The following is a 22,794-nucleotide window of genomic DNA, read 5'->3' as shown; positions in this document are numbered from 1 at the left end:
AATATCCTTTCTCAATCATTTCCCCGTCATCTCCCGTTCGTCCTCACTTTTTACCTTATTTTTTTTTATTAAGCGTATTGACACAGACATGTCCCTAATATATTACGTGAAACCCCAATCGGTTCAGTTGTGTCTGAAGGCCGTTCAACCCTTCCAAATGTACTGCCGTTGTGATCTAACGCCTTCACGCAATTCAAACCTTCCCACTGTACTGCCGTTATGATCTAACGCGTTCACGCATTTCAAAGCTTCCCAATGTTCTGCCGTTGTGATCTAACGCCTTCACGCATTTCAAAGCTTCCCACTGTACTGCCGTTATGATCTAACGCCTTCACGCATTTCAAAGCTTCCCACTGTACTGCCGTTATGATCTAACGCCTTCACGCATTTCAAAGCTTCCCAATGCACTGCCGTTGTGATCTAACGCCTTCACGCATTTCAAACCTTCCCACTGTACTGCCGTTCTGATCTATAACGCCTTCACGCATTTCAAAGCTTCCCAATGTACTGCCGTTGTGATCTAACGCCTTCACGCAATTCAAACCTTCCCAATGTACTGCCGTTATGCTGTAATGCCTTCACGGAATGCAAGCCTTCAAGGTGTAACGTTTCAAAGATGTTAAAAAGCCTTCCCTCTGTAATGCCTTCATTCAGTACACGCCTTCACGTTGTAACGTCTTACAGATATTAAAAAGCCTTCAAACCGTAACACCTTCATGGATGTAGTATTATCCAATATGTTATCACACACACACACACACACACACACACACACACACACACACACACACACACACACACACAATCTTAGTGTTCCATCTTAAATGTTTAATCAACAATATAAAAGGTACACACAAAAAACAAACTACAGTACTGGAAAATATATTTCACAATATCTCGTTTGAGTACTAAGTATTGTGTAAACAAAATTGTATGACAGTGGTACCTGCGATATGAGGCACCTCAGATGACAGGACATCTCTGAATAAAGGAAACCTTCCGCTGTCCCCTTGTGTATTAACTTGATCCAAATATACAGGACAGCTGCTATGCAGTAGCGCATATTCACTTCGTCCCAAGCGTGTCCTTTCATTACAGGTACCACTGTTCTGTCAGTGTTGTTCCCACATTCTGAGGACACTAGGCCAGTTTGGACCTGGATTAAAAGTAAGAGTACAGTGGGACCCCCCCATTTAAGAACAACCCCACCCCCCCCCCCACCCCAATTTAAGACTCCCTCCTTTTGAAAACCTTGTTTTCTCAGACTTTCTGTTAATAACCTCCGTAAATTTATCTCCTTTTTGAGACCTGATTTTCACAGATTTTCGGAGGTCTTAAAAGGGGGGGTTCCACTGTAGGTCCAAATGCCCTGGGATTGTCCTTTTAGTAAGAAAAGAGAGGGCCAGAAGGATCTTCCATGACTGTCGACTAGCCAGGGATCAGTGTCAAATCAAAAAAGTATGCGTCAATGACCATAGACCAAGGCCTGAGAACAACACTGTATTATTCAACTTCTTTTTAAGAAAAACATGAAATTACAACTGCGTCTAACAACACTAAAGGTGACAACAAAAACAAGGAAAAATGAGAACTAACACAAAAGAGACAATTATCCCTAATAGAAACCTTACGTGAAAATTAATAAGACTTTTTTCAGAAGCACATTAAGCTATCTTGCTTCTTTCTGTGGAAAGCACTGCCTTTTCCTCCACATGTATCAAAAACACACAACATACAGCACTTATGCTAGCTAGAAGCAGAGAAAAGAGAAATAAGGTCAACTAGTGTAACACTGTTAACAATAGTAACACAATTGTAGTAAACAGTGTCTTGCAAATTATTTGGAATTCTCCCCTTAAAAAACAACAAAATATAATTTTGTTAATGTGCTCAAAACAATGTTGCATTGCTCTTTTCTTTCAGTTTGGCTGTTTTCTAAATTGAGAAATGTTATCTTTCTATTAAAAATAAAGGGGGACTCTACAGAGACAGTCACTGATCAAAAGCATCACTTCATATGTAAAAATGTTCACAACTTCACTAGTGTAATGTTTACCAACCAGTTCAAGGAAAAACTGGAATAATTTCAACAATGACGGTTATTAACTTCTGTACATCAGTCATATCCAATGTTGTGCAGTTAACTCACTTGTGCAACTTTAAACATCTTTCTTTTCTTTTTATCTTTGTTTTTTTAGGAGGGCTCAGGATAAAAACTGATGTGTACATAAATCACTCTTTAATAGTGACTTGGTGCACAACAATAAAATGTGAAATACATATCAAATGCATTTAAAATCAGTTTGTTTGTAAGAGGCATGTTGACCACTGTCCAAATAAGCCCTGTGCTGCACAAGCATACACTTTGGTACATGGAAATATATGTGACCCTCCACCACGGAATGAGTCGGATGTCACCTCGCGCGGTTTTGCGCTAGGCCTATTATACGTCCGGGGGGATGTCAGGTATCAGTGTGAGGGTCACCTTAGTCACAGGCTTATAACTCATCAAGTTTTTGCTCTTTTCTAAAACAGGTTTCACCACTGGATAAAGCATACAAACTCTTTAAGAAAATGTAAAAATATAAAAATCATGCGAAGGTGACATGCGACTCATTCCGTGGTGGAGGGTCACATATGGTAACTTTTCCATAGTGCACCCAACACAGGTACACAGACAATCAAAAGGATGTAGACCCTTGAAAACAGGAGTTTTTGCAGTAAGTACTACTTAACCATGCACAGACAAACATTACGGTCACCGATACAACACCAGAATGTGGTAACATTATCATCAGATACATTTGACTGCAAACCTGCATGGTATTGTCCATTATCTGGTGCACACTAATGTACAGATAAGAACTCTATTTTGTAATTCACAAAGGTGCAGTTAACTTTTAAACATATATACATACCACAATATTCACATACAATCAGCGCCAGAATAATTTTGGTCTGCTGCTTTTCAAATTGCTTCACATATCTTATTTATTTTTATTTTTTCTGTACAATTCAACCAACAAAAACAACAACAAACTCCTTTCAAAGATTCTGCGCAATTGGTGACCAAATGAATAGACGATTTTTGGAAATAACTCCTTCGGGTTTGTAGGTGTAGTGGAAGAGGGATCGATTCTTGCAAAACCTCTGACAAACATGTGGACCGGAGCACGTGTTTTCGACAGACCCCTCGCTAGTGATTGGTCCCTTCTTTGTTTGTCGGAGGTTTTGCAAAAATACGGTCACTCTTTTGTCGGAGTTTTTGCAAAAATACGGTCACTCTACCACTACTCATACAAACTTTCTTTCTTTTCTTTCTTTATTTGGTGTTTAACGTCGTTTTCAACCACGAAGGTTATATCGCGACGGGGAAAGGGGGGAGATGGGATAGAGCCACTTGTCAATTGTTTCTTGTTCACAAAAGCACTAATCAAAAATTTGCTCCAGGGGCTTGCAACGACTAGTACAATATATTACCTTACTGGGAGAATGCAAATTTCCAGTACAAAGGACTTAACATTTCTTACATACTGCTTGACTAAAATCTTTACAAAAATTGACTATATTCTATACAAGAAACACTTAACAAGGGTAAAAGGAGAAACAGAATCCGTTAGTCGCCTCTTACGACATGCTGGGGAGCATCGGGTAAATTCTTCCCCCTAACCCGCGGGGGACTCATACAATTACCTGACAGAGTTATTTTAGGAATTCGTCTATTATGCAGCATCCAAAAACAATCAAATAAACAACCAACCACAACTGCACACATGCACTTAAATGTGGCTGCCTTTCCATCATGCTGAGTTTATACATACGATGTGTGCAACATAAATACATAGATGCAGTTACAGGATTCTTCAAGCCACAGTAACAGATGGTTAACCCTTGGGTTGCCTGTACAGCGAGGCTTATCTCAAGTCAAATTTGGTTTGCCCATTAGTACTTTACTCAAGGGCTTAAAAAACATATGAGGGTTGTACTATGGTAGAGAACCGAGAGATGCATCTGCCTGCCTGATAACTTGCATGCTAAGGCCTCCTGTTAAAAGATGTTTGAGAAAAGTTAAGAGCGATGTTTTATGGATGCCCGAGAGGTTTGTGAATCTGCTGCAGTCTGGCCTCTAAACCTCTTAGGGGAAAGCACAGGCGCTTTACATACCACAGCTCAGCCTCTAAGTAACAATGAATTTTCATTTGTGTTTCCTGCTTCATATTTTTACAATTAATTCTTCATGAGCTAATGACAAAACATGCCTTGCTCTTGCTTTACTGGCTTCCCCTGAGTACTGCCAAGCTGTCTATAACAACCATGTGACCAAAGAGATCAACCAAATGTAGTTGTTGTAGAAAGTTGGTCGCTATGGAAAGGGTAATCATATAGGGAAAAAAACTTATTTGGGAGCCTTTGGGTGGTCCTAATGGACAGGTGGTCTTTACCAAGAGGTGGTGCCAGGTGGCCAGGGCAGGTTCGACTGTAGTAGTTATAGATTCCTGGTAGCTCATAATCAAGCCTGGCAAAAGAAAACAGAAACTGCTTTTATTTCTCTGACATGCCTGATTACTCACTGACACAGATCATATTCCTGTAGCTAAGATGATATGGGGAACCTTTCACACATATAAGTCTTGCTGCTCAAAAAGGTTGTGTGCTTATGACAACCGTTGGTCGGCGAAGAAGCATAAAAACAAAATCCAACTGTTACATGATACACAGAGTTACACATGCTCTGAACGTTGAATCTTTGATAACAGCACAAAAAAATATGTACACAAGGTAAATACATTTCTAAAAATAACATGAAATCAGGACAAAAAGATACATACAAATTGTGTGTGTCTGTGTCTGTGAGTGTGAATGTGTGTGTGTGTATGTGAGAATCTGTGTGTGTGTGTGTGTGTGTGTGTGTGTGTGTGTGCGTGCGTGCGTGCGTGCGTGCGTGCGTGCGTGCACCTGGGTTGAGATCCTCATGACTGTCGCAAACTAACGAACTACAGTAAATCACACTTGCACAAACTTAAACTATTACATGTACATTGTATGGTGGACAATAACAAACTAGATATGCATTCCAACACAAAATAAACATCTACACAAGCTCCCTGACAGTATTGGTTCATTTAGATAATAAAACAAGAAGGGAATAATGGTGCTTTGGGAAAAATGTTCAGCGGGTGCAAATCACACAGAAAAAAAAGGAAATCAAAGACAAACAGACAAAAACCAACAATTTACAGCATGGCGCAAGGATTCCATGAGAATGTCCAAGAAGTCTGGTTTGTACAAAACATGAATATACACTCTTTTTCAACATGCCTTAATCAATACAATGTATTTACATATTTTGGTAATACTGCTACAAGTGGTGTGTCCCGTGTATCATTCAGTATTTATATCATAACAGCTAACCCTCTGGGCATAAAAAAGGGAAAAACACATAAAATTGACAGCAACTGTACAATCATTTCGGCCAATTCTGCATACTAACAGGGAGAGGGACTTAAGAACACACACACACACACACACACACACACACACACACACACACACACACACACACACTCATATGAGCGTGCGCTCACTCTACAAGAAAGTGTTCAGAACTGCTGTTTTAAAAACACCGAAGGTTCATTTAGGTTATTTTCAACTTTCTCTTACATTCTTTCCTGATCTTATGTACAGGGCACATTTTGTTGTGCGGAGGTTTGCAAATGCACACACATTCCCCTAAAACAACCACAAGGCTTGAGAACATCCTGTTTTCCAAGACTGGCCTGAATTAAAAAATTATTTTGGACATTCTTCCAGTAAGATTGTGTGTTGTCTAGGTTTACAGCCCTATTTCAATTATTGGATCAACAACACTCATGGGCCCTGCATTTTTGTCTCTTATCTATTAAAAAAAATACAAACACACAAACTGACTATCTGTGAAACAAACAATGTTAAAAAACAACAACAGGAAGATATCTTTACTCACCAAGACAGCACAATTCAAGAGTCAAATTAACCCCTGTAGAGGCTTCTTCGTGACAACATTCAGAAAAAAGTGCTGTCTTTGTCGGTGTCATTGATGACATGAACAACACTGGCAAAGGCAAATTAACAAAGCCAAAAATCCTGTAAGTCAGATATATGTAAGACACAAAGCCTCAAAAGAATCATACACTCTGCCATTTTACCAAAATGGGTGCTGCTGCACCCTTACAATTTTTCTAAAAATCAATCTGTGCATATTGCCAACTGCAGGGTCATAAATGTTTCTGGATACATTCAGCAGTCATCAACTGCATAATTGAAATTTACCTATCACAAAGGTGAAACTTCGTTTCAAAATGTTCACAAAACTGACTGCTCCTGTTACTTCTACATGAACAGAGCACTTGAAATGTTGTTTTAAGAAGACGTCCCTATTGTAATTCAGCAACAACAAACAAATTCACTTTAAGTAACAATGATTCACAGAATGGCAACAAAACTGGCCTGCATATAATTCACTAAACAGAATCATATGTGTAGCTGCTTAAAGGGAAAATCGTCATCGCTCCCTGTGCCATTTAGTCATCTACATCAGGCCACAGCTGCATTAAGTACACGACATATGTACGGGTAAGTATTTACATGTGTTTTTTTCAGCAAGAAGTCAAGCAGCTTATTCTCCCTTCTTTAAGTGTTATCAAAATGCTACTGTCATTGTGCGTCTTTTTCCTACATGAAAAAATACCATGCTATGAAACTATGCCAATTACTACTTTTACAAACTGGCAACAATTCACACTGTACAAATTCTTCTACATTCTCTTCTAGTCATTAATAAATCAACATTATCATTAAGCTGCAAAGTGCAGTATAGTAACTTTTCCCCTGTGATGTCTTTTTTTCTGTTTGAAAGTACACTTGAATGTGAAAGGAGAAGGCCACAACTTCTAATTCTTTAAAGACACGCTTCATTAAATAATACAGAATAGATTCAAATCACACATCAATGCATGAGTTACCAACAAAAGAATGATAATCTTATAAAATTGTACATTACTGGCATGGCCATACTGATATTTTTTCACATTAACGTACCATCAGTACGAAGTACACAGGGTTCAACCTGGGAGAAAAATACTCTGGGTCATATGACCCGCTCAGTTATATTCAGATGGGACAGAATGAAAGGCGCGAAACGCCAAGTAGGCTAGGGGGTCTAAGTGCATAAGGAATGGATGTCTTAAAACAATATTTCACAATCAAACTACGTAGCAGCTGGGCCACAGAAGAAAAAAAATCATGCATCACTGAGATCAGCTGTTATTCATATTGCACGGTCATTTAATTCCCCACTTCTGTTGCATGTATTTCTCTTACATGTATAATTTTTCTCTGCCTGTGTGTTTCTGGTGTTCCTCCTTTATTTACCACAATAAGAAGAACTGTTTATTCTTCATTTACTTTTCAGCTCAGATAATAATCTTTTAAATCATCATCAGTATTAAAAATAAATACACACAACAGAATGAACTAACTGCTTTCAAACATGTCCGTGTCTCTGCCGTTTTCTCACAAAGATGTTGTATTAAAAAAATAAAAAAAATAAAAACCTTTGATTTACTTGAATTAATTGAATCAAAAATGAAAGGTCTTCTGTCCCATTCATTTGTGAGAGCCTATTCTATGTAGAGGAGTAGTTAGTTCTCACACCATGGAGCCTGACAAATGTGATCAAAAGTAAAGCAACTCAGCTGTTTGGTTTTAACCAAAAAAGAGAAAAAAAGAAGCGAATTCTTTAATGAGTCAAACATGAAAAAGAACAATAACAAAAAACTTGTATGTTGACCTTCTGTCCATCAGAATGACATAAATCAGCTGATGTTACAAGCTGACCTTGCATAACAGAATCACATCTGAATCTAGATAAGCAATTTGCAAATGTCATGTAGTACAGATAGAGAACAAAAAAATGTGCAGAACATGATGGCTTTGATGAATTGAAAGGCAGTCATTCCTGTGAAAAAAGTTCTGCTCACAATCTCAGATCTTTAAAGGCACATACCAAATATCAACATTCTGGCTGCTTCATGTGCACAGTTAGAGTTTTCTGTGCAGAGTTAGAGTTTTCCGGTGACTTCATTTTGCAGATTGACTTTTCTTTACTTTATTTGGTGTTTAACGTCGTTTTCAACCGTTCAAGGTTATATCGCGACGGGGAAAGGGATAGAGCCACTTGTTAATTGTTTCTCGTTCACAAAAGCACTAATAAAAAAATTGCTCCAGGGGCTTGCAATGTAGTACAATAGACCTTACTGGGAGAATGCAAGTTTCCAGTACAAAGGACTTAACATTTCTTACACACTGCTTGACTAAAATCTTTACAAACATTGACTATATTCTATACAAGAAACACTTAACAAGGGTAAAAGGAGAAAAAGAATCCGTTAGTCGCCTCTTACGACATGCTGGGGAGCATCGGGTAAATTCTTCACCCTAACCCGTGGGGGGTTTGCAGATTGACACAGGTATCTTTTCATAAAAAACATAGCACTCTGCGCAGAAAGCCCCCAGACTGTTGGTGCTGCTGTCTGTCCAAGTGATGGCCGTATCCCACTTAACTACCTGGCCAGATCTGAGATGGTCAGCCGAATTGTTTACACAGATTGGACTGTGCCTTCAACTCATATGGATCTGTATGTGAAGACTGGAACGCCGAAGAAGAAGAAGAAGAAGTATGTGAAGAGCCTGAATAGCTTTATGTCCTTTAACTCACAAGTACCTGCGTCATCTGCTGGAAATAATGTTACGGCGTCTTCCTTATTAATTGGTGATGAATTTCCAAATGTTCACATTTTGTAAGTTTGATCCCCTTTTCAAATAATTCTGCCGCTTTCTTCCTTCCACACCTTTTCAGTTTTGACAGGGCATAGATGATGGCCTGTGGACAAAGAATAACATCAAAATATTTTCAAAACACAATTTTGCAAAGATATTATAAACACAATAATCTTTAATATGAAACTGAAATTGTTCTTGCTGTTTTGTTCGTCTTCTGTCTGTCTTATATTTCCATACTTGCATGTGCACGCAGAAACATACACACAGTACTACAAGCCTTGAGAAGTTTTGAGTACTACATGTATATGCACATGAGTAGTCTGTCAGATACAGTTCATACAAATGTTATTACTCTTCTTTCACCACTCTGCCATTCAAGTTTCAAATGATCTGTACACTTCGCATGCACATCAAACATAACGCAAGGTTCCAAAACGGCACTTTTCATAACTTAAACAAATTACCCCAGTTTATGCCACATATTCCTTAGTACTCTTTATCAGTAAATAAAGAAACAAAAATTTCATTTCCACACTAAAACCCTGCACAGACAACACAAAAATCAACAAGAAGGGCAAAGCCCATACAACTCACATGCTTGACCTTGACATGACCTTGACCTTCAGCTAAACCTAGCAATGACATCATACACTAAGAACTGCTTTACACATTTTTCCTACCAAAATACATGTGACCTTGACCCAAGGTCAAGGTCATCCAAGGTCATGCAACACAAAGCTGTTAATTCAAGACATAGGAAGTACAATGGTGCTTATTGGCTCTTTCTACCTTGAGATATGGTTACTTTTAGTGGTTCACTACCTTATTTTGGTCACATTTCATAAGGGTCAAAGTGACCTTGACCTTGATCATATATGACCAAATGTGTTTCATGATGAAAGCATAACATGTGCCCCACATAATTTTTAAGTATGAAACAGTTATCTTCCATAGTTCAGGGTCAAGGTCACTTCAAAATATGTATACAATCCAACTTTGAAGAGCTTCTGTGACCTTGACCTTGAAGCAAGGTAAACCAAAGGATGGGGCTTACTTTGCCCTATATATCATATATAGGTGAGGCATTAAATCTCAAAAACTTCAGAGAAAATGTGAAAAATGTGAAAAATAGCTGTTTTTTAGACAACATTTATGGCCCCTGCGACCTTGACCTTGAAGCAAGGTCAAGATGCTATGTATGTTTTTTGGGGCCTTGTCATCATACACCATCTTGCCAAATTTGGTACTGATAGACTGAATAGTGTCCAAGAAATATCAACGTTAAAGTTTTCCGGACGGCCGGCCGGACGGACGGGGGGGACGGACGGACGGACGACTCGGGTGATTACATAGACTCACTTTTGCTTCGCATGTGAGTCAATAAAAAAAATGATAATCCAGCTTGAAGGGAAAGATTTCAATGGGCTTTAGATGTTAAAATACAGTACAATTATAAGACAAGAGGCCATCCCTTTAAAGATATTTCCAGGCTTGTACTTGTGATAGCATCCCCCTTCCACTCTCACACATACCTAAAATCCACGGCCTGGCCAATCAATGCGCAAAGTGGGACATTTTCCGCTGACTTAACCTGTTCGCTGCCAGGAAATACTTGCATACAAAGCATTACAGTGTACCAGTGTTTACCTGAATTGACAACTCACAGTGTGCCCTTGATGTAATGAATACAACACACACACACACACACACACACACACCCACATTGTTTGTTTCTTGCTTTTTATCTTCTGCTGTTGTTGATAAATAAACAGGGTTAGTTAGGGTTAGGGTTTGTTGCCTGTTAAGCAAGTTACCCAGTACGTCAGCTAAAATCCTACAGGCAGCAAAAGGGTTAACTTCACAGATTGACATAGGTGTCATTTATGCAAATTAATTTGTCAAAAATTCCCATTTTGCACAGGGCTGTTGAACTTTGATGTGTGTCCAAGTGGAGGGAAGTTGCTGTCACATGAAAAGGCCTCGACAGATATATGCTGATGCGCATGACTACTTACTCAAGAACGAGTGTACCTTTAAATTAAAACACAACTTACCTCTGGCAGCATAACCCATAAAAGGTAATCCATGTTGGGCAGTTTCTGCTGACTCATCTCCAGGTAGCAATCACCAATGAAATCCACAACAGTTTCCAGCTGAACACAAAAGGAACATTTGCACAAAAATAAGAGTAGGACTTTATTTCCAAAGATATGAAAATGAATGTGTAAGCATGTGGTGGTGATGCACACACACACACAAACACAAACTACACTGTTACAGAAAGAAATATTTACTTTTTCTGAACTTTCTGTAGCATCATTAGTGTGATTACATCCTGCCGTTTAGTTTTTTGCTGCGATTCTGGATATGTTGCTCGAATTGTACAGAGAGAATTGATCAAAACCATGCCCATAAGACATTAAGCAAGAATGGCCACTTGTGCTTGACCATTTACCAGCCATGAAAATAATCAAATCTTCACACTGGAAGGCAAGTGACTGGCCCGGTAGCTCAGTTGGTAGAGCACTGGATTGTGATTGGAAGGTCGCAGGTTCGAATTCGGGTCCGGGACAGACACGGGTCAACTTTATGTGCAGACCCAGAGACGGAAGCCATGTCCCACCCCCGTGTCACCACAATGGCACGTAAAAGACCTTGGTCATTCTGCCATAAGTGCAGGTGGCTAAATACACCTAAATACGCAGACACCTGGGTAGTGCGACTAGCTTTCCTTTGGGAGGAAGCGACCCGAATTTCCCAGCGATGGGACCATAGAGTTATGAAAATGGAAAAATAGCCGGGTTACCAAAGTTACTTGAATGGCATCTCTGACCAGAGTGGATAGGTCCATTGTTAGACAGCACCAAAGATAAAGGGGTCGGGATATATGCGTATGAAACATAATGATAAAGAAAAGCTGCAGAACTCAGTGTTTTGAAAAAAAGACCATCACACAAAGAGAAAGTAAGGAGACAAGAAGCCAAAGAGTGAGAAAAGCTCACCTGATCCTCATCATCAATGGGCCCTGAGGAGTTCGTCTGGATCTTGCGCTGCTGAGTGTGGCCTTGTTTGAACAGCGAGTGTCGCTCGCTTACTGTCTCCCCTCGGTATATTTTGATAAGGTGCTCCTGAAACAGATTACATCAGCATTATCTTTCACATTAGAGAGAGGTAGGTGTGTAGGGGTGTGTGTGAGTGAGTGAGTGAGTGAGTGAGTGAGTGAGTGAGTGAGTGTGTGTGTGTGTGTGTGTGTGTGTGTGTGTGTGTGTGTGTGTGTGTGTGTGTGTGTGTGTGTGTGCATAAGCATGGTCTTCTCTAATAAAACAATAATAAAGATTATAAATGAAAAAATAAAAATAAAATAACAATAAAATCTTAGAGCTTCTAAATTATATTTAATGCATGTGTGCAGCCGGCTGTAATAAATTAGAAAGCAAAAGAAGAAGAAGTATTGTGTTAACTTAAAAAAATGTATACTAACAAAATGCGCCAGGACATCTTGTAACTGGTAATAAAAGTTGAAAAACAGGATCATTATTTTATTTGTGAGTACATGTGTGTGTTTTGCACATGTACATGCATGCGTGTAAGTGTGTGTGCATGTGGGCAGATGTGCTAGAAGCATGCTTGCAATTGACCGGTCACCTTCATTTCTCTGGAACAGATGAAGTCAACCAGAGGCTGGTTTTTCTCCTTTCGCATTGCTCTCCTGGAAAGAATAACATTGATGTTTGTGATCATGTTAAACACTCTGAAAATCAAGCAGCTGAAAAATCAGGATTTTTGTTGTTCAAACTTACGGAGTAAAAATAATTACAGGAATGCAAAAATAAGATCAAAAGAGTGTTATGAAGACCTTCACAGCTTAGAAATACCCCATGATGCATTTAACTAATCACAAGCGCATCTAAACTTTTACAGGTATACATCATGAGCACCCTTTGACATCAGTACAAATCACATTTTAAGTTTGGCAAACTACCAAGTTAAAACAGCAGGAGTTTTAATCAAACATCAAATTCAAAAACACTTGTCTTTTCTCCCAAGGAGAATGTGTATGTATTGGTGTGTATGACATGGATGTCTTTTTAACCACAATGAATTCACAGGGTACAATGAAGAATTCTACATTCTGTACCTTTCTGCCGGAGTCATGACTTTCTTTTTTTTCTCGCTGACATCGCCATTGGAGCTTTCTTCTTCAGTCTCCTCATCTCTACTCTTCTTCCTTTTGGAAGGGTTGGTAGGTGTCTTGCTTGGCACTGGTGTTACAGGGGGTGGATCTGCTGATGGTGCATCAGGTGCACTTTCCTGTGTTTCCTCTTCATCTGAGGAAGCAAAAATTAAATCACAATTTAGTTTGGGTTGAAATTCTTGCAGTTTCCTGTGTTTCCTCTTCATCTGAGGAAGCAAAAATTAAATCACAATTGAGTTTGGGTTGAAATTCTTACAACCTGAGAGGTTTCCACAGTATCAACTTGGAATATTCAGGAAAAAGATCTTCACTCACTAACACACACACACATGCACACGGGTACGCACACACCCACACATACACATGCAGGTAGACACACAAGCTCGCACATGCATGGGCACACGCACACTAATAACAAACCAGCGAAGGAGCAGACAATCAGCAAGAGTAGAAAACAAGCTAAGAAACAAAACATTTCAGAAGCAGAAGTTTCATCAAAAATATGCCAGATATCCTGGGAAAAAAAGAAGGCTGTTTTTCACCCACAAATGTAGAAGTGTCCATAAAACTAGTTCTCACCTTCACTCGATGGAGGTTCATCAAGGAAGACTTTGCAGGATGCTGTGTTACCCAGAGCTCGCTTTGTCATGTAGTCCACCATTTCAGCCAAAGCACCCTGAAAGCCCTTCCGCAGCTCTGGCGACTCCAATGATTTTCCTGCAGCCTAGAACGAAAAGTACATTAAGACCTAGCTACTAAAAGATTAAGGTTCAGTCAGTTGAAGTAAAAAACTGAGAGAAAGAAGTGACTAAACAATATAGTAACAGCTTCATCTTTCAACAAATCTGCTCTAGAAGTAAAAATACTGAAAGAAGACATTTGCACTTGCGTGGACATCATTTCACATGGACATGAGGAAAACATTTTCTACACTTTCTTCTTGTAGTTGTTAAACTAAAAAGAAGTTAAAATGTATACAACAGTATATGCACAAATCATAGACAACTTACCTCAAACTTGCTTCTGTCTTCATGGTTGTATGGCAACACTTTCTTCTTGTTGTATTTTAGGTACACTTTCGATCTGAAAACAGTCACCATCTTTTTTTAAATTCTGACTATTGCGTCCAAACAATTCAGCAACTGTCTCTTTTGAATGTTGGGTGTGACTGATAAAACCAATATGAATCTATCAGAATATGACCTGAAACTGAAACTGTTCTAAAATATCATTATCAATCTTCATCATCCTCAAAACACCAGCATCAGCACCAGCATCATTATTTTCAACACCACAGAACAAGAAGCATTACTGAAACCACAACCACACTTTCCATCATATTGGATTGTTATTCTATTGTAATACTGAGCAAGTACACTACATTATCAGATAGCAAACTCATTTCTGTGCTCATGTAGCACACATTTTCCGTGTTGCTTCTTTCTATTTGTGTCACAGCAGAAACAGAGAGAGAAGGCCTAATTTAATAACACAGTTGTTCTTATAACCACTACACTCAGTTTCAGTTGAACTCTGAAACATCCTCACCACCACCATCACTCAAATATTCACACACAATTAGAACAGCTTATGTACCATCATCAGTATTTCTAAGCAAAATACTAACCGAAGGCGTTGCCCGTTACCAGAGGCATCATCCAAGAAAATGATTTGGATTTTTCTTGTGCGAGGGTTGCTATGGAGTACCTAGAAGGTACACAAAAAAGAGACATGTAAACATGTATGCGATGTTCTGTACATGCAGTAAGAATACATATATATATCATTAAAACATGGGTGCATATTCACCAATTTAAATGGGATCGGAAAAAGGATAGAATAAAAAAAGAAAATTCATTACTTACATGAATGCCAGGCATTAACAGTATCATGTATTTGTTGTAACTCCTCTGTCCCCATTGAGTCACACAATGATTCAATCATATAACACACATTATTTGGCACTCTACACACAAACAAACAAATACAAAGATGGGAAAAAAAGATAAAAGTAACACCAAGCATTACACAGTATGACTTACCAGACTAGGCCAGAAGGTGTGATTTCTGTGTTTCACCCAAATAGGGTCTCCTTTTACTGGCATGGCCGAGCTCGCTGAAAAAGAACAACAAAAACACAACTCTTAGCCACATCAGATGATTGCTCCTTAAAAAATATATACAGGGCGGGGATGTAGCTCAGTCGGTAGCGCGCTGGATTTGTATCCAGTTGGCCGCTGTCAGCGTGAGTTCGTCCCCACGTTCGGCGAGAGATTTATTTCTCAGAGTCAACTTTGTGTGCAGACTCTCCTCTGTGTCCGAACACCCCCCGTGTGTACACGCAAGCACAAGACCAAGTGCACACGAAAAAAACCTGTAATCCATGTCAGAGTTCGGTGGGTTATAGAAACACGAAAATACCCAGCATGCTTCCTTCAAAAACGGCGTATGGCTGCCTAAATGGCGGGGTAAAAAACGGTCATACACATAAAATTCCACTCGTGCAAAAAACACGAGAGTACGTGGGAGTTTCAGCCCACGAACGCAGAAGAAGAAGAAGAAGAAGAAGAAGAAAAAAACTATATACCACTTGTAAATGAAGGCTCACCCATGGAAGGTACAGTGGAAGCCCTCTTTCAAGACCTCCACATGGAAGACTCCCGGCCTTCTAAAACACTCACTGCTTACTCACATGTTCTGTTCATAACCTCTGTGAACTTACCCCCATTTAAAGACGCCATCCTTTTTAAAACCTAATCTTCTCAGACTTTACAAGGGGGGTTCCACTGTAACTGCCAGTAGGTTGGAGTCACTTAAAGTGATTGGCAGATTGTACTATGCAGACCTGTCAACCCTTGTGAAACCTGAAGTGTAGCAATTTACATTTGGGGGGGGGGGGGGGGGGGGGGGGGGGGGGGGGGGGGAATTTTCAGCATAGCAATGGTGTTCTAGTGAAGCATTGTCTAAAATGTATTTCACTATTTGCTCATTCACTTTGTGCAAGAATATATACATTTAAAAAAAGTTTATAAAGAAAAAAGAAACATAATGAGCAAGAACTGTGTCTGCAGTGCCACTTGTCAGTGTGGACAATGTTTTATGACACAATATTCTGACCGCTACACAGAATGAGAATCAGAAACGCAGTTGGCAGATCTGACTATGCAAGCTTTTTTTTTTTTTTTTTTTTTTTTGCTTGACGCCCAGCCGATCACGAAGGGCCATATCAGGGCGGTGCTGCTTTGACATTATAACGTGCACCACACACAAGACAGAAGTCGCAGCACAGGCTTCATGTCTCACCCAGTCACATTATTCTGACACCGGACCAACCAGTCCTAGCACTAACTGGGTGGCCGAGTGGTAACGCACTTGCGCTCGGAAGCGAGAGGTTGCGTGTTCAGGCCTGGGTCAGGCCGCAATTTTCTCCCCCCTTTCCTAACCTAGGTGGTGGGTTCAAGTGCTAGTCTTTCGGATGAGACGAAAAACCGAGGTCCCTTCGTGTACACTACATTGGGGTGTGCACGTTAAAGATCCCACGATTGACAAAAGGGTCTTTCCTGGCAAAATTGTATAGGCATAGATAAAAATGTCCACCAAATACCCGTGTGACTTAGAATAAAGTGTAAAAAAATTCCATCTCACACGGCATTAAGTCTCAGGGCTTGGAAACATGAATACACGCATGCAGGAAAAAAAAAATGGGTAGCGCCGTATACTGTATGGCAGCTCGCTTTCCCCAGGGAGAAAGCAGCCCGAATTTCTGTGAGGTTACCCTCATGGACTATATAAAATCTTATCCTTATCCTTATCCTTATAATGCCAGACGCCAGGCGGAGCAGCCACTAGATTGCCAATTTTAAAGTCTTAGGTATGACCCGGCCGGGGTTCGAACCCACGACCTCCCGATCACGGGGCGGACGCCTTACCACTAGGCCATATGCAAGCTACCTTTGAAGGTTTAACACATTTGAGTGTTGGGTTTGCAACATACAGACACACAGACACATGTATACAACCTTACCTTCACTGGAGAACAAGGCATCAGGTAGATCATCCTGATCCGAGTCTGAGTCAGACACCGAGCTGCACTCGTCTTGGTGTCTGTTGAAGTCCCTACAGCTGCACATACCAATCAATCAATCAATCAAAATGGAAATGTTCCACATCACATAAAATCAGAGGACAGTATAGTACCTCCAGGTGCAAATAATCAGGTACAACAAGATTGGTAAACTAAAAGAGGTATATAACATACATGTTTTCTCCAGATGGTATGAACACGAACAGACGTCATGCTTACAACTATGAGGTATGAAGTTTTCCTGCTTTTGATACGAGTGTCACTGACATGTCAGTTTAAGACACAGAATACTACAGTGGAACCCCCATACTAAAATCTGAAAAATCTGAGAAAATCAGGTCTTAACAAGGAGAAAGTTACTTACTGTAAAACGTTTATTCACAAACTGTATAATAGCACACCAAGAATTTGTTTGCAGGAGGTGTGCATACCCCTTACATTTCTTGCCAAGAGCAATAAAACTTCAAAAAATTTCAAGGATATAAAACACTGAAATTCAAATAGGGTTATGCCAACATAGCAACCTAGATTACCCTGGTAGTGGTACTGGTCATGGTATGCCTAGCACTAGTATTTTTTTCTCCACAATCCTTGTTCATCAGGGTTCAAACCACTGAATGCAAATTTCACGTTCCAACGAACAAAAGCTTTTATGTACACATGTACCTCCAGGAAATCAAATATTTCCTTTACAAACCGTCAACCCCGAAACTTTCATTTTCCGGCTTGTTCATAAATATCTTTCTTTCTGGTGTGCGTGTGTGCGCAGGCATATGGTGTGTGTGTGTGTGTGTGTGCGAGTGTATGCATGTGTGCATGAGTATGTGTTTGTGTCACAGGAGCTTGTATAAAAGCACCGATCGATAATTATTTACTTTTTCATCCCTACAGTCTCCTTACTACTACTATTCACTAGTGAATAGTAGTAGTAAGGGCAGGGTTTTATTTACTAGTGCGCCCTGCGCCACAGTGGCGCATTAAATCTGAAAATGTCCCATCACAATTCCCTACAGTGCGTCAAAGGGCGCATTGAGATTACGTACAACTGCGCCACCAAATGTACACTTTACATCGGATTACACACACAGATAACACGATATAGTGGCTAATTCTCAGATGGCACCATATATTGCACCATATTGCATCTTTGGTCAAAACGCGTACAGACCTCTTTGGTGCTTCTTGCCTTCGACTATGTCCCATCAGAATTTAGTTGAGTGGGACAAATGTCCCATTGCCTTTTTCTCCCAGGCTAAACCCTGTAAGGGTAAGCATGCAAGAGTAAATAATGATCGACCGGTGGTTGAATACAAGCTCCTGTGGTTTGTGTATGACTATATGAGATGTGAGAATATCTCATATAGTAGTATATCATTTTTAAGATTTTAGAATGGAGATTTCACTGTAGTATTCTGTGTAATTTGTGACACATGCAAATTTATGACACTAAACGTTGAATAATAAAAGTCAAAAATGTCCTCTGACTTTGCATTTCCAAGATTCTTGTACAAGTCTTCAGGATGACAAACAGGAGGTTGCTGCGCCACTGAGGCCGTCCCCTCAACAACCGGGGATTTTTGCCTGCAACAGTAAATTATGAAAATACAGAGAGTACATTAATGATTGTGTATAAAACTTTGAGAAAAATAAATGATGTGATAACATAGAATGAATCTTGAAAACCTTGTGAGGTAGGTCGATGGGCCAATGCAGTTGGTATTGGTTTTCTTGCATATATGATACTAGATTAATACCCGCTTCGCCGGGTACCCGGCTTTGCCGGGAAGAAGTAGAGCCGAATACCTGGCTTCGCCGGGCACCCGGCAAAGGGAGATAAACGCGCAAAACACTGGAGAAGATAAGGAAGAGTTACTGGGAATGGATGAACAGAAAAAACAAAATCGGTTCAGAGCTGCGCGCTGAGAGCACGTGTTGAAAATTTTCATCGACCAGATTGTGTTTTGGGTCTACCTGAATATGCCCACCAAATTTGAAGCAGATCCATCGAGAACTTTGGCCGTGCATCGCGAAGTGACCGACAGACAGACAGACAGACAGGCCATATATAGATATAGATATATTATAAGGGAGGAGGGAGTTTAGACATGTGGTTTACCAAAATTGGGACTGGGAGCTCTTCAGTTTAGTCCACTGAACAGCTGTATGACAGTTATACTTCAATGCAACAAGCGATGAAAAAGAATGATAGAATTATGAAATCTGTTCTGTTTCCAATCTTTTAGTATTAGTAATTATACAGGGCACTATAGTCTATACCCTGTTAAAAAAATCCATCAGCAATACAGTTATCTCTGACTCTAAGCCATCCAATTAGTTGATTTTAGTTCTCCAGATAGATTACAACACCAATAATAATAATTAAGTAGAAGTGCAATGCCAAGGCACTGCATACCCCCCGCAAAGGACAAATCACCTCTCTCTCTCTCTCTCAACACTCTCTCTCTCTCACACGCACACGTACACACACACATCCACATAACTACACACACACACACTTGTGCACATAAACACGCAAACACACACACACCACGCGCGCCAGAGAAAAGCCCTAGAGAGGGGATGACGTCACAATGCATTGACGTAAAAGCATCGTGACGTCGTCTATTTGCGCAAACATAATTGCTGTAGTCTCGGAAATTCTACCCCAACAAAGCGGCCTTGGGTGGCGTTGGATCAAAAATCGAAGAATTGGTCGGCATCCACCGTATTTTAGTTAGTATGTTCCCGATTTTTCGTGAACTTCCATCACCAACTGAAGCCTGAGTTAGGGCACAAAGATTCCTTCTTTATCATGTATTATCGGCATGAACATTTCTCAAGTCGATTATAATAATTACTTTATTAATAGCGTTCGTGGGATACCTCCAGCTTCGCTGGGATAATAATAATATATAATTATGCATAATATTTATATAGCGCATGAGACTGAGTCCAGAAGAAATGGATGAGTGAGCATTTTCCTAGAGCACATTATTAATAATAATAATACAGCAGTCCCTGCAATGTACGGCCCCCGGCGTGAGCTGACACCTGATATATACATACTGACACATTTGCTTGGCACTGAGTGTTTTTGAACCATATAATTGCACCCTATTATCATTAAGCAGGCATCTGCAATACGTGGACGCGGACAATCATTTCCGTCTAAACTGTAGGTCATACCTGCAATGTGCGGACAGACAATCATCGAATTTTCACCGCAACCAAATCAATAACAGAGCAATATATGGATAGTCCGGCGCCTGGTACAAAGGTCATGTCAGTCGTGTTACCTTGAGTGCTTGCGTACCCAGTAGGAGGGGGTTGAATGGGGTGGGGCAAAATTGCTCAAAGTTCTTTGGTTTAAATTCTTCTCTACCGAACATAAACAACGGAAGCCCCAGGTCCTGCCAGTAAGAGAGTTAAAATCCACAGTACTAAACATTGTGTGTCATGTTATAGCTCTGCTGTGTGTAACCTCATTCATTGACAAGATTAGCAAAGCATACTCTTCTTTTTGTCCTCAGCCTTGACCAGTGAGGTGTACAGTCGGATACCTTATCTGTGAGTGTGAACCGGTCAGTTTTTCCCCGCTATGTTGATCACTGCAACACACACAACTTACCCCCCTCCCCCACAATGTCAGTGTCAAAAGTTAGACACAGCCACTTGGCTGCAAGCATTTAATACAGCCAGACAAGACAAAATTATGACATGCATGAGGCTGTATTTCAAAGTCAAACTGGGTTTCAATGGTCATTGTTGTAAAGCATCTGCACAAACATGCGTGCCTCTGTGAGTATGTGTGGCTGCTTTCACATGATGCCAGGCCTTCAATGTCTTGAGGCTTTTCTTTTCTCTCTTCTTTTAACGCAATTGATTGAACTAATTTTTACAGAATTCGTTTTCTTTCTTTTTGTTTGATTACATGATAAAATCACAGAAAGTAGTTTGATTTTATTATTCCAGTACAAGTAGTGGCTATATAAACTCACTCAAGGTATGACTGTGTGACTGTGTGCGATATCAGGGTGGGGGGGGGGGCACCCCTCCCGTGACCGACCACCTGCAATGTAGTTTCTATGTACGGAGATGTTTGCATTATAATTGCAATGGCCCAAAGGTATCCACTCATGAGAGGGACTGCTGTATGTATTGAAGGAGTGTATCGTGATCTTAAAAGACAGGTATTTAAGATCTGTCCCCCGTTTTTCATACGCGAGATTTGGAATTGGAGTGTGAAGCAAGGAAGTAGCGTTTCTTGGGGAATTCTCGCCGCAAGGATTGCTAGGATTTAGCCAGAGTAGGCGAGCGTGCCTTGAAAGTGCTACCTACGGGAGAAAATAGGCAGCAGCACAGCTGCTTACAATCAGATTGGCTGTTCATGGCTGTTTACTGACCACTGCAGACGACCTTTTCGGTATTAACCAATCGTTTATAACTCTTGCGTAGCTAGCCATCAAACCATTTCATATATATTCTATCGCTGTCTTGCATAAAGAAGGCTAGCTGCAAGCAATCCTTGCCTACAAGAAACACTCGTCTGAATGTCCCTGTTTGATTCAATAGAAAACGTTCACATTCAGCTCTGTAATCTCCAAAATGTTCAAGACGCAGGCTAGAGTCAACATTTGTGCACCTATTAAAAAAATAGTATCATTGCTAGTGTTACCAATGTGAACTGTGCAACCCCCTTATGGCACCAAGAGTTCCTTTGTCTTCCATTGTTCCAGTACAATGCCATAACTGGGACACACTCACACAGTGAACAAGCCAACGACCGACTGACCTCACCATGCGATTTACATCCTCCACTGTCAAAACAGCCTTATCTTGAGACAGGTGAGGCTAGCATAACTGAAATAAAGCGAGAACAACCACTGAGAAACAAGTGCTTACACAGTCTAGTCTCTGTTCACCTGAGCACTTGCACAAACTGACAAAGTGCACTACTCGATCTTTTTATCGTAGATGGCAGTTGCGTCGCGTCGTGCAGAACACAACCTCGTCAAAATGAGAGAGTAATTAAAGCATAAACATTATCTAAATCTACTCACGTAGGAGTGCTGCAAAGTTTTGCTGTAAGCCTTGTTTTGGGCATCTCCAACTTTTCAGTCAAAACACTTCTCACTCCACTTCAACCCAAACTTCCGGTGTAAAGGGTAGGTAACTCGTACTCGCCTCTGATGAGCCACAGGCGCAAGGCATACTGGGTGAGCTCTATACTTTCTCATGAAAAATTCAAAAGCATAATGGTTTTAAGTTCAAAATAGTTGCTAGTGATAGTGATGAGATCTTTGACTGGTTGGTTGGAAAAGAAAGAGACAGAGTGGGTGGCGTGGGGGGGGGGGGGGGGGGGTCCAAGACCCTCTGTTGAAATTCAGTATTTGAAAGGGTATTTTGGGTCTTCCCTTGAGAAAATGGAAATTTGCAAGGATCCCCTCCCCTCCCTCATGGCCAGAGAGAGAGAGAGAGAAAGAGAGAAAGGGGGGCTAGTTCTACACGCACACACATGCGTTTGCACGCGCACACACACACACACACACACACACACACACCGTCACACACACACACACACACACACACACACACACACAGTTTGAGGACAATAAACATTTGTTCTTGTTCTTGTTCTTGTTCTTGTTCACACACACACACACACACAGAGGCTTTGTATTGGACCATTTTTTCC

General features: G+C 40.4%; 1 protein-coding gene across 1 annotated transcript; it reads right to left on the bottom strand.

Annotated features, from left to right (window-relative positions):
- Positions 1-807: 807 nt before the first annotated feature.
- On the bottom strand, positions 808-22,250 carry LOC138982253 (PWWP domain-containing DNA repair factor 3B-like). The gene is made up of 12 exons (XM_070355493.1): positions 22,160-22,250; positions 18,585-18,680; positions 17,040-17,137; positions 15,058-15,131; positions 14,643-14,722; positions 14,026-14,098; positions 13,595-13,739; positions 12,959-13,148; positions 12,466-12,529; positions 11,823-11,948; positions 10,875-10,973; positions 808-8,920 (listed from the first exon to the last, which is right to left on the bottom strand). The coding sequence occupies exons 1-12, from the start codon at positions 22,201-22,203 to the stop codon at positions 8,786-8,788; spliced, it is 1,224 nt and encodes a 407-aa protein (XP_070211594.1). The 5' UTR covers positions 22,204-22,250; the 3' UTR covers positions 808-8,785.
- Positions 22,251-22,794: the final 544 nt, after the last annotated feature.

Source organism: Littorina saxatilis, linkage group LG1 (assembly GCF_037325665.1).
Source record: "Littorina saxatilis isolate snail1 linkage group LG1, US_GU_Lsax_2.0, whole genome shotgun sequence".
Lineage (NCBI taxonomy): Eukaryota > Metazoa > Mollusca > Gastropoda > Littorinimorpha > Littorinidae > Littorina > Littorina saxatilis.
Note: the sequence above shows the minus strand (reverse complement) of the source record. Positions and strands in the feature narration are given on the sequence as shown.